Here is a 13,596-nt window from a genome sequence, read left to right as displayed (position 1 = left end):
GAGGTTGGAACCACTCTCAAACATCCTGAGTCATTTCATGGTAATGTTAAAAACTATGTTGCAAGAAACGTGGTATAGAGGTCCGTTCCCGTACGGAAACGGGTACGAAACGCGGAAACGTGTTTGGTACGGCCGTGAAACGCGTTTCCAGCCGTACGACCCACGTTTCCGGAAACGGAAACGTGGCCATTACAGACGGAAACGCGTTTCAAGGCCGTACGACCCACGTTTCCTCATTAACTTGTGTTTTATTTTTATTTTTTTATTTAATTTACTTTTAGGGTATGTTAAAGACTTCTTGTTGCTTCTAGATGCGTGTCTAAAGTTATAAAAGTGAATTTTTGCCCTAGTGTTGATATGCAGTTCATCAGGGAGTTTGAGGGATATGCAGTTCATGGTAATGTTAAATTCTTAAAGTAAAAGTGATATTCTCCTTTATTTTTCATTTTCATCATTTTACTTAAATTTTTAACATTACCATGAAATGACTCAGGATGTTTGAGAGTGATTTCGCCCTCATTGGATTTCATATGGAGAAAGTAGAATTTTAGATCTCATTCAAAATCCAGCAAACATATTTGTTTTTCAAGATTTCAGGATTGGAGGGATTGCAATGTTTCCATTGGATTTTATCATGTACTAGGGTATGGAACTTGTATTTATTCAAGAGAACCAAGCCCTCTATGCAGGGGAAACTCCCAATAATCAAGATCATGTAGGGTACTAGGGTATGAAACGTGTATTTAATCAAGAGCACTAAGGTCGTTCGACTATGTAGGAGGAGACTCCCAATACAACAGTGGTCCTTCTAAAGAATGGGATGTGGATGCAGAAAATCCTGATTTGGATCTCTCTCTTGCAGCCTTATAGTCTTTATTGTACTTGCAGCCTCATATATTAAAATAAATAAACGCTGATTTTGAGATTTGGATATATAATAAAGGTTGCTTTTGGATATTCCGATATTTTTATTTTCATTATGTGATCATTCATGAGTAAATGTGATGTAAATTATATCTTAATGTTTAAGTGTAATAAATTATAATGTATCATTTATGCTTTATGATTGCACATATATATATATATATATATATATATATATATATAGATATATTCGCATTTCCCCATTTCCAAAATTTGGGGAGGTCGTGTTTCGTATCGCTTCCCGTTTCGAAAACTCGTAACCGTTTCCCCGTTTCATGCAACTTCGGTTAAAAATTTAAATAAAAGTGACATTCTCCTTAATATCCATTTTCATTCTCCTTAATCTTCATTTTCATCCTTTTACTTTAAGAATTTAACATTACCATGAATAGCATATCCATACTAGGGCCTAGACTTGATCATTAAGCTGCCCCACTCAAAAATTATTTTTCTTTCAAAAAAAATTGCATGAAAAAACCAAAAAAAAAACGTTATAAAACTATGCAGTCGCGACCCCCGACGATTTTTTTAGTTTTTATGGCGATTTTTTCGTTTTTATCACGATTTTTTCGTAAAATCACGATTTTTTCATTAAAAATCAGCAAAAAAAAATACCGGCAATTTTTCCATATAAAAATCGTGATTTGATCGACAGAAGGAAAAAATCGCGATTTTCACAACACTGGTCTTTATGAGTAGGATAAACCCATGTGCAGCCGTTCTTCCCTCAGTGCAACACATACAGCCAGCAAGAATGAATTTCTTCCCTGTTTAGCATACACCAGCAGCATTCAAATTGACCTAGGCTCCCATGGAAACGATACAGGGAAACTCAACTCCTTTTCCTTTAACAACTCGGCCCTCAAGAATTTCTGAAAGTGAACAATTCGGACCCTTCACATAAAACAATAGACATGGATTAAATTCTTGGTCCACCACCGATCGGGCACGCTTAGAACGACGCCAAGCATAGGCTTCAGGTTGATGCACAAACTTGGCCTTTTAATAGCAGAGTTGGACGACTCCCTCTAGTCATATTTTTCCATGTTGACGGTCTTCATCGAATTTCACCCGCGGCTTCTATAAAAATTATTTTACGGCCAGAAATCTGGGTTTTACAATTTAATTATTATACGACCCGTTTCAAAACCTTTCACCTTATAGCAACGCATCCATGAATAGGCCCCTCCAATGATTTTGCCAACCTTTTATTTCTCCCCTACAATTCGACTTTAATGCATCGCCCTTCGGAATTTGACGCATGGTCTACCTTTAACAATTAACCTACAGCCCTCAACAATTAATCGACCAGATCTACGTTGAAACATTGCTCTGCAATTTTGCTAACGTTGTCCAAAGCGAGCATGATTTTACTGATTAAATTCAGCTACAGGAATGATGGATGACGAACTGTGTATTTTCTTTTCTCAGGAGTATGGTTCAGCTACCCTGTGGGTAATCGGCTCATTCAACCAAATTAGGACGACACCGTTTTATGAATTTGAGCTCGACCCAATTTATTGAGCAAAGCGCACATGTGCACTTAACTCCACGCAACAACCGTCTCACAGATGCTCAGTACCTTCGGTCAGGCATCGATTCTGCCTATGCATTCGTCGTCAGTCGCACCTACACTCTGCGAAATTTTGCCTTCACGCTGGACGTGGCCTCTGATAATGACACCGACCACTAGCAAATCCACCTTCAATCTTCCTGGCAATGTGGTCATCTGAAGGACACGAACTCCCATACAGAACGACAATCCAACAGCTACAGTACACCCACAGCATCGTGCCCATGTCAAATTTGACCCGCTGACTCAGAGCCGCCAATGTGAGAATTCGGCTTCGACTCACAATATTGTGCCACAGTTTTTCTCACTGCCTTTCTTTTTACTCCTTTTTATGCAGTTAGCAGTGGTGCTTCGACTTACGATCAGTACCAGCCACCACTACGTATTTCTTCACGTCGGACGGTCTTGTGGTCAGGTAAGTCGATTTATCTCAGCGCCCTCAGTCTCGGAGAATGTGGGTCCCTTTGCGCAAACCACTGTTCAAGCTCAGATATTCACCTGAAGAGCGGATTAATACACCTTGGCACATAGTCTCCTTAAAACCGCAAAGAACCGTTGATTATCTCCTATGTGTCTTTGGTAATTCACCAACAATCAATCGACCTGTATCTTTAATAAATTCGTCCTCCGCACAAGATCTGGCTCCTTACATGCTATCGAGCCGCTGCCACATATGCTGGAGTGCTCTGCTAGGAGTCTGAAGATTCCCTGCTGCGATGCCCAAATCACAATGTGCATGCACAGTTGACCATTTTTACAGCTTTAGCCAATTTTCAACCTTTCTTAATACAAACCAACAGCTTCAAAAGCTTAAAAAAAAAGAAATCGACCTTCTAAAAATTCTATCTCGGCCTGCATCAAAAAATCAACGACAATATTTTGGTCCTAGATAGGGTTTTAGCTTTCCACAAATGAAATTGCCCCTTTGAGCGTAGATTTGGCCTTTTCAGATAACCCACGGCTGAGCCAAAATCAAGGCTCTGATACCATTGTAATGTGCGAAATGAGATGAATTTGGAACAAGCTCAAATTTTTAACTCAGAAAAGTTCCAGAGAAAAATTTCATTCATAAAAACAGAAGATTGCCATGTAAAACTAAACATAAAAGGTACTTCAATCCCATAACACAATGAATAGGAACAACCTCAACTTTATTATATTAGATAAACTGGGGTTTACATGCACATACACCCATACCTGATATAGCTGAGATAAACTGGCCTCAGACAAATATACAATAATGTCGCAATCTGACTCCCAAACAAACTGAAAACCAATAAACTACAACCTGTGAAATTTGAATGGATTCACCCAAGGAAGAGATGGGTGCTCGCCCACTCTCACTGAATCACCCGAGGGTTTCCGTCCAAGAGCTACTGCTGGAGTAGAGAACCGGGTTCTCAACCTCTCATACAAGAAACAATATCAAATCTAAGATGTTTTCCAATGGTCTCCTCCTCTTTTATAGATTTGATGAACTCTTCTAGAACCTTCTGTTTTATTATTATTTTAATCATGGAGCACTTTTCCCTCTTTTATTTCAATTAAAATATTCTTTTTAATGCGGAAAAAGGGTAAATTGGCCACCATGTCTCCTCAGGTCACTGAAAGTCACATCTAACCATCCCATCCTGTAGATCTTCCCATTCCAATTCCAATGAGCTATTACACTGAGGTGTTCCACCAATTAATCTCCTCAGAATGCCACCTCGAGCATAATTAATTAATACCCAATAATAATGTTGATTTCTGAAAGTTGTTGGAATGCGACTGGACGAAAGGTAGATTGTGCGGATAATGGAATATGCCAAGCGAATGCCATCAAATCCCATAAAAATACTCCTAAAAACTCCATCGGAACCCCTGATGACATAAACCTGCTCCACTGACCTCGCCATCTCTTGCCCTAGAAATCCACCTTGGTTGCACTATGAAGAAAAATAAAAATGGGGACATGACATCTAACCTTATATTTTTCAATATTACCATCTACACCGTGTTTAATCATAAACAACCATTTGGAAGTGACAACAAATTTACCTTGACGTCTAGGAACCCCTTCCCAAACATCACTCTAGATGATGGACTCGTATTCTTTAGTCATGGCATCTTTCCAAACTTGTTCTTTTACAGCTTCTTTAAAGGTGCATGGTTTTACATAAATGATGTTGCTCATGGCAGCGATACACCCTTGAAACCGACTTGGCTTCTTACTTTCTTTGAACATTCCTCTTGGGGCAACATGATGTTCAGCATCTTGCAAGGTATCTCGCAACCATAGTGGTCTCTTTTTGGTAGGAGGATCATGTGGTAGAGGATTTAGAGGATCCATGGAACCCATTCAATTATCAACAAGCCCATTCCCAGATTCCGATTCAAACTCAGATGCAAACTCTTTTTCATTAACAGCGTCTCTTTCAGCAATGGTAGGAGAGTCTCTTGCTTTTCTAAGAGATACATCTTCGTCAAATGTTACGTCTCTGCTAAACTCTATAGTTCTTTGACCAGGTACATAAATTCTATAAGATTTTGAATTATCGCAATAACCAACAAACGTACCTTTCTTACCTGAAGCTTCCAGTTTGTTCATTTTCTCTTTTGGCACATGGAAGTGCACAGGAAAACCAAAGATTCTCAAATGACTCACCTCAGGCCTTTTACCAGTGAAGACTTCTTTAGGAGTCTTATTGTCTAAGACCTAATGAGGGGTTTTGTTTTGCACATAAACAACAGTATTTGCAGCTCCTCCCCACAGAAACCTTGGTAGTTTTTGATCATGCAACTTCCTCTCAGCCACACCATTTCGTTGTGGATTGTACGACACAATGGTTTTTTTCTTTATTCTGACGTCTTTGCAAAGATCATTAAAATCATTGGAGGCGAACTCTCCCCCATTATCAAATCTGAATGCTTTGATCGTCTTTCCAGTTTGATTTTCAATCAGAGCCTTGAAATCTCTGAACATGTCAAATGCTTCCCCTTTTTTCAAAAAAAAATATCCATGTTTTGTGAGAAAAATCATCAACAAAAATCATGAAATACAAGTAGTCACCAAAAGAAGTAACAAGCATAGGTCCACATAAATTAAAATGTATGAGCTGAAGTACTTGACTAGTTTTTGTTCTACTTGAAGGGAATGGTCCCTTTATATGTTTTCCACTTGCACATCCTGGGCAAACACCTTCATGATCCATTCTGATCTCAGGCATTCCAAAAACCATCTTTCTTACATTAGGTAAAGCTTTGTAGTGTACGTGAACAAATCTTTTATGCCATAGCTCACACTGAAGATCGGTATCATGGACCAATGCATGAATGGGTTTACCATTCACTTTGTAAAGCCCTTCACATTTTGATCCAAGAGTAAAGGCTTCTCTCATACTTGAGTTCAAAGGCCAAGTTAGAATTTTTCCATTAATAAAAGCAAATTCCATTCCTTTATTTTCTAGAGCATATATGGATACAAGATTCTTTTTCAAATCAGGTACATACAGATCTTCTTGCAGAAAAATAGACTTGTCATCATCTAACTAAAATAAAACTGAACCATAACCTTTAACTTGATGAGTAATGAATTATCTCCAAGGATAACATTTAGATTAGCCTTCCTCTAAACTAGATTAGAGAGTGCTTCTTCATAACCAGTAAAATGTTTGGAAGCACCACTATCAACTAACCAACTATCAAATGAATCTGCAAAAGAAGAATTGGAAAAAGCAGAAACAAGAAAATATTTTGATTGAGTTTTCGCTACATTATTTCTATACCATAGATTTCTTGTTTTCTTAGGATGGTCTTTTCCTTGCTTTTTAGAAGAGTCTTTTCTATAATCAAATTTGTTTTTTAACCTAGGGGTTTTTTTTTCTCTACAGTCATGAGCAAAGTGACCATGCTTTTGACAGTGAAAGCATCTAACTTTTGACATGTCTAGAATTTGGACTAAGCCATTCGAACGGCTTGGAGGGAAGTCAAATAGGTGGATGGAGGGGCCCACATGAGCCAAGGGAGGCCCAAGGAGTTATAAGGAGGAAGCAACTCTCGTTTTGGGATTCATTCTTACATCTTGGAAACAAAATTACTTGATTGTTCGTTTTGTTGTTTAGCTAAGTGAACCAGTTGTTTAGCCATGAATTTCTTGAGCGGGAGATTCAACCTCTACTTCGGGGGACCTTTCGTGCCCGCCCAGAGAGGTAGCGTCATAAGTATTTCAGGAGTTTCGTGAGTGTGTTACAACACTACCATTCAACCAAAGCAGGGAGTGTGTATTTCTGGGTAGCTGGAGAATACACAGAGGGAGTTTAGAGCCATAGAGATCAAGTATTTGCCGGGACAATTAGTGGACTAAGAGAGCAACAATAGGCCAGCATTCTTTGTGAGTTTTGGAGCCATCAGAGATCAAGTATTTGCCAAGAGAGTTAGTGGACTGAGAGAGTAACAATAGGCCAGCGTTCTTTGTGAGTTTTGGAGCCCAACGGAGCCAGCATCCCAGCAGTTCGAATCGTTGGGCTTGGGGGCAGCGCAAAGGCCATTCCAGCAGCTTTCGTGGTGCTTAGGAGCAGGTACCATAAGCCGAAAGCCCATCCAAGAAGTCAGGGATTTGATAGTAGGGGTCAGCCTAGCACTTTGGGACCATTTCCAGGAGGATTTACAGGCAATGTCCAGCAGGCCAAGTTTTGCAGTTGTAGCTGAAGTTGGGCTCTAAGGGGGTCGAATTTCAGAAGTCTAAACCAGCCAAAACCCTTCGTGGGTTTTTCTAGTTTTAGGCCATGTTGTCCGAGGTTAAAGGCATATAATTTTCTAGGCATAGGGAGTGGACTTTTTAGCCATTCAAACCCAGCAAAAAGATAGTTTTCTGGGCAGCGCAGTGCAGATTGGTGCAGCAGTTGGACAGTCTTTAGTTCAACCATTTTCTCACCTAGGTTTGGTCATGCTTGTCCATTAAGACAAGCCCATGTGCACCATCTTATTATCCATTGTATTTTGCCTTCAGAAAAATAATAAAATGGCTCAACAGTTCCTTATTTGCAGCATTTCCATCGGTGTTTAATGTGTATTTCGTTTTTATATTCTGTTGCACAGATTATTTGCTTTACATCACTTGTATTCCTATTTAGGATCATTACACATTTCTGTAGCATTCTTCAAACCAGAAACATAAGTAATGAGAGGACCACTAAGAGAATCAAGAATAATTTTGCTCGCTTTGATTTCACCCATTTTATGTTTGGATTTGACAGTAGCACTTACATTCTCTAGTGGATCAACTATTGTGTCGTCAACATATTCCAGAACTTTGTGTTCTTCAAGAGTGATATTTAACTTTTCTTTCCACATACCAAAGTTTGAAACATCATTTAGCTTCTCCTCTACCTTGAAGTAAAATGAAATCATCTTGATCAGAAAACTTTGGCAACAAGTGGGGTCTCTTCAAGTGATCTCTGGCCTACTTCGACTTGCCTTCACCAAGGCTCTGATACCATGTTAAAATCTGAAAGTTCTATGCAAAATTTTAAATATTCTTTGCAAAAACTTGAAAGTTCTATGCAGAAAATTGAATGTACTTTGCCGAAAATTGAAAGGAACTTAATGTATTTTGCAGAAAGTTGAATGGAACTTGATGTACTTTACAGAAAGTTGAATGTACTTTGCAGAAAACTAAAAGTACATTGTAGAAAAATGAATGGAATTGAATGATATATGTTGTTACAATTACTTAGAATACAAATTTCTTCTTCAAAACTTTTTGGATCAACAATTGTAGATAAAACATAAACTTCAAGATCATATGAAGACATCCAAGCACAAATATGAGACACTGAAATTTTGATACAATGACCATGGAAAAACCCCCCAAGAGAGAAAACCCAAATGATTCTTCTTCTACTAGATTTCTTCAATTGTTTAGTAGAGTATAGAGAGACAGAGAGAGAGAGAATGAGAATGAATAAAGTCACCAATGTCTGATCAACTTGCAACTAAAGTGCTCTTTCTCTTTGCTTGAAGATCTCCTTCTCTTAATCAGATCTTGTCCTTCACAATTGCTCCAGCTCTTCCCTTGCTCTTACTCTTCACTTGCTCTCACACTTCTCTTGCACACACTAAACACTTACTCTTGCTTAAATAGATGAGAAAAGAGAGGAGTTACAAAATGAATTCATGCCTTGAGCATTTAATAGGAGAATTAAATTCCATGAGGGAGGAGTTACTTGAGGAGAAGTGTAACTCATCCCAAGAATAGAGAGAGAGGTACGCATGTCTTGATAAGTTACAATTCAAATTAGGGAGAGAGAGAGTTACACTTAAACATGAGAGAATATTTGGTGAGAGTTACGAATCGAATTGAATGAGGGAGTTACAAGTGCATTTAACGAGGAGTTACACTTTTGCCATATGTTGGGTTAGTAAGGGAGAGTTACATTCTCTTTAATGTGGAGTCACTATTTTATTCCAAGAGAGAGATTTGATTTTCCAAGTAAGAGATTCTCAATTTAACTTACTTATTCCATGAGAGAATTTGTTTTTATTAATAATATCATAATAATAATAATACTAGTAAGGATAAAAATATTAATTCTTGACTTGTATAATCATGATTGATTTAATTTTAAAGTGGATTCTATATGTCGAGATCATCCTTGATCAATTAGACATGACTTTCTATTTTTGAAAAGTCACTTCCAAATGAGATGTGACTTACTATTTTTGTTCTACTTTATTGTCAGAAAGGAAATTTTATTGTAGGTGGTTCAAACAAAATTGAAAGATATGATTTCTTTTAGGAGAAATTCATTCGTGAGCCACCAAATTTTAAGAATCCCAAAGGATTTATCATATGACTCTTTATGAATGGGAATTCCCACTTAGTTATATATACGGGACCCCAATTGTACTCTCATCATCATATTTTCTACCATCAATTACTTATATATTATTTATATATTGTCCACATAGATTTCTTTATATTCCAGACTATGTTACCGGATCCGCCAGCCCCAATGGCTGGATCCACGAATCCCCGTATCGGAGACGGATTCAGATTCGGATCCGCCCAAATCCGCCAATTATCTGTCCATGTCTAAAACTGTTAAACGTCAGCACAAAATTCCAAGTCGGCATACGAATCACGCGATAATGGAAAAAACAGTGAATAGTTGGGATTCAAGATGTATTCTGTACAACATATGTTTCCTGATTCTCATATGCTTGAGTTATGTTTCGGTAAAGTAACAGACATTGTCTACCTACTTTGTCAATGGATGTTCCCACGTCTCATAATTGGGAGTTCACATGATGTAAATTTTGAACATTATATCTCTCATATAAATGTATTCTGCTTTTTCTTTCTGAAAAAAAAAAGGGGAGTTGGTTGTGATAGTTCATTAATATTTTCTTTAATTAACCATATTATAAATTATAAGCTACAACCGTTTAGATATTCTAATTAAGTTTTATTTTTATTTAAAGTAGAAAAAGTGAGTTTCATCAAGTAAAAAAGTGAGTTTCAACAAGTAAGTTCCATAAACTAACTTTAATGGTCATTTAATTTAAATATAAAGTAACTTTAATGATTATCTAATTTAAATATAATAATGGTTAATGGTTATTTAATTTGAATAGAAAGTAACTTTAATGGTCATTTCATTTAAATATAATAATAGTAATTAATGTTTGAATATTATGGTACATTAATTTTAATATTATTAAATTAATAATTATTTTAAAAGTATTATATAGAAGTTTTAAATTTTAAATTTTAAATATAATTCTTTATTTTATATCAATTTAATTAATATTTATCAATAATATATTAATTCTGATATTATTCATCTAACAAATATTCTGTAAGTATTATATATAAAAACTATATATTTAAAAATTAATATATGTTTTTTTCATATAAATTTATTTTTTAAAAAGTACAAAATATTTTATATTGTTTGTACTTGCCATATCCGGATCCTGGCTTTTCAAAAGACTGGCGAATCCGTATCTGTATCCGGATCCAAATCCTGATAACTTAGATTCCGGACATTTTGAATATTTTGTGTCATAATGAACTTGTTCGTATCATCAGTCTTCATACTTTAGTTATATTATCATTTCAGAACTTATGCAAGTGACCTATTTTGTGACAATAATTCTTTGGTCACATTGACAATTGGTGGATACCAATTTCATTTCATAAATCACATGTCTACATCCTATTATAGGATTTAAACTTTAAGGATTTGTATTTTTGTCACTAATAAATGGTTGACACCTAGCGATCAAATCTTCTGAATACATAATAATGTAGCAAGACATCCTCCTCTTCAAATAGCAGATACAAGAAGTGCTGCTCTTAGACCCTCCACCAAGGCATTAACTCTCAGGGAGACCCCTGTTTCTTTTAAACCCTTAATGGTTTCTGAACATATCCAGCTCTTTCAATAGGAATTCTTTCTTTCCTGGCCTAGGGAGTTTACATCTTAAATTAGATCTACCTTTGGTTTTCATAGGAATGGCCATTGTGCTCCCACAATGTATTGATACTTTTATACTTAATAGTCCCATTGACCTATTTGTGGTAATTTGTTGGACACTAATAAAATTCTATTATCAACAGGTAGCACAAATATATGTGTTTTCATCTATCCTGCAACTAATTCGGCATTCTACATCTTTTTAATATATATGCATTATAATATATAAAAATATATATTAATAAAACGCTCCTGGGACACTCTAGTCTGGAGGTTCTTTTAAAAAAAAATGTACTCCTGCTCCCACACTTTGGCAACCCTAGGAGAATCTTGCCTCGCTGAGTTTCCCCTTCCCAAAAACATGGCAAGTGTGGGGGAAATACCCCCCACCGAAGGGAGCACATCCCCATATAATACTGCATTAAACTGACTCTATTTATAATTTTACTTCCTCTTCAAAACTAACTGTTTCAGGCACAAACTTTGACGATTGATTGAATCTAAAAAGCCATGTAGAACAAAGTCATGGGATGCAACTGTAAAAACTATTATTTTATGAGTATATATGTTATTGATTTTTGTTGGCATTAATTTCCAGACACCAACAATCTTGCTTATAGCAGTTTACAGACAAAAACTATAGTAAGTCCTAAACCAAAAAATTTACTTTTGCTGGTCTGGAACTCCAAAACTAAAATTCACAATGCAACAAAGGTACTACCTGAATTAACATGAAAGGTTCGATAGAAATAAAGTACACAACAAATTCTAGGATTTTTAAAAGCTAGTTTAATCCACCATACTAGCATATTAACATTTTAACATGTGGAACATTTTTAACTTAAATTATTATAAATGAGATCTAACCAAAGAACTTACAAGCTAATTTCTCGTTGACTGCGCATTTTACGCTGATTTTCAGCCATCAAATTGAATATATCTGCAGTCTCTGGGCCTGCTACACCACCGAAAACTATGGATGGCTCTTGTGCACAAGGAGTCCACATCTGTAGAAAGTGCTCTTGTTAGTTAAAGCATAGAGGTAAATGGCCACTGCAATTACCAACACATCTGACCCAGAAGAAAATCACGATATTTTACAAACAGCTTACTTTGATTGTATTGTCTATACCACTTGTTGCTACAGCGCAATCAAAAGGGTGGCACTGCACACAGTTCACAACTGAAAGAACCCAACAAAGGTTAGATGGATCCAGGGCAAAATGTTTGTTTATACCATGAAAATAAAGAACCACCATAAATAAAAGGGTTATCTCATGGCAGCATACCGTTGTCATCTCCTTTTAGCACCTTCATCAACCTCCCTGTTCTCTTTTGCCAAATAAACCACCGCCCATCATCACTCCCACTAGCAACAAAATCCCCTATACAGCAAAAATATATATACAATACATTAAATTGAAACAGCAAATCACCTTTCAACGCATAATCTTAAACATTCAAATATGCTGACCATGCATCTATTCCTACACAATTCCAAGTGCAGAACTCAATGCTTAACAATAATCATTCAGTGCAGGTTCGGAAGGGCAATGGTTCACTTAAAGTAGCCATAGCTAGGATGAAAATTGTATTGAATGATGTTAGAGAAAAGTTGAGTCCAAATATGAAAAGAAGACAAGAATTATCAATTTGATCTTACGGAACTTCTTTTCATGAAAAATATCCTAATATTATCTACAAACAGAGTATGTTACAGAATCAATTATTGTCATGTCCCTTCTCAAATACATTTGTAACAGGGTGCTGCTACACAATTTTGCACAATTTTGGCTAAGGAAGAGAACCCATCATTTTCGACTTAGGGACTTAGGAGGCAATTCGACTTTATTTGGTTGCTAGTGGAATATGGGGGCCACCCACATGGGAGTTCAAATTGACCCACTCCAATAACTTGGAGGGAAAGTCGAATCGGTGAATGGAGGGGCCCACATTAGGCTAGGGAGGCCCAAGGAGTTATAAGGAGGGAGCAGCTCTCATTTTGGATTCATTCTTACACCTTGCAATCAAAATTACTTGACTGTTCACTCCGCTGTTTAGCTGAGTCAACCGGCTGTTTAGCCACGAATCTCTCAAGCGGGAGATTCAACCTCTACTTCGAGGGACCATCCGTACCCGCCCTAGAAAGACAGTTCCATAAGTATTTCAGGAGTTCCAAGAGTGTGTTACAGCACTACCATTCAGCCACAACAGGGAGTGCGTATTTCTGGCTAGCTGGAGAATACGCAGGGGGAGTTTGGAGCTATCAGTGATCAAGCGTTTGTTGGGAGAGTGGAGGATTGGGAGAGCAACAAAGGGCCAGCCTTTCTTGTGAGTTTCGGAGACAGCATCGCAACAATTCAAATAACTGGGCTTGGGGACAGCGCAGAGGGCTGGTCCAGCTATTCCATGGAGGTAACAAGCAGGTGTCATAGGACGGAAGCACATCCGGGAAGTCAGGGGATTGATAGCAGAGGTCAACCCAACACTTTGGGTCCATTTCCAGGAGGATTTACAAGCAGATTCCAGCCGGCCGAATTTTGCAGTTGCAGCTAACGCTGGGCTCCAAGGGGGTCGATTTTCCGAAGCCCAAACCAGCCAAATCCTTTCTGGGTTTTTCTGGGTTTTGGGCAAGGA

The 13,596-nt window shown here is 37.3% G+C and overlaps 1 protein-coding gene across 7 annotated transcripts in view; it reads right to left on the bottom strand.

The window, feature by feature from the left end:
- Positions 1 to 13,596, bottom strand: part of ASG2 (transducin family protein / WD-40 repeat family protein) — a 397,489-nt gene that overhangs the window by 67,299 nt on the left and 316,594 nt on the right. For all 7 annotated transcript variants that reach the window (XR_016266869.1, XR_016266868.1, XR_016266870.1 and 4 more), the window contains 3 exons: positions 12,249 to 12,344; positions 12,072 to 12,142; positions 11,839 to 11,966 (listed from right to left, as the gene is read on the bottom strand). Coding sequence is in view for 4 of the 7 variants with exons in the window: in XM_089459353.1 (XP_089315479.1) it covers positions 11,839 to 11,966; positions 12,072 to 12,142; positions 12,249 to 12,344 (295 nt within the window). In the remaining 3 variants the exon portion in view is untranslated. The remainder of the gene's footprint in view (positions 1 to 11,838; positions 11,967 to 12,071; positions 12,143 to 12,248; positions 12,345 to 13,596) is intronic.

This window comes from Pinus tabuliformis, chromosome 7 (assembly GCF_031772625.1).
Source record: "Pinus tabuliformis cultivar Carrire ecotype Pingquan chromosome 7, CPIR1, whole genome shotgun sequence".
NCBI lineage: Eukaryota > Viridiplantae > Streptophyta > Pinopsida > Pinales > Pinaceae > Pinus > Pinus tabuliformis.
This window is presented reverse-complemented; position numbering and strand designations above follow the sequence as displayed.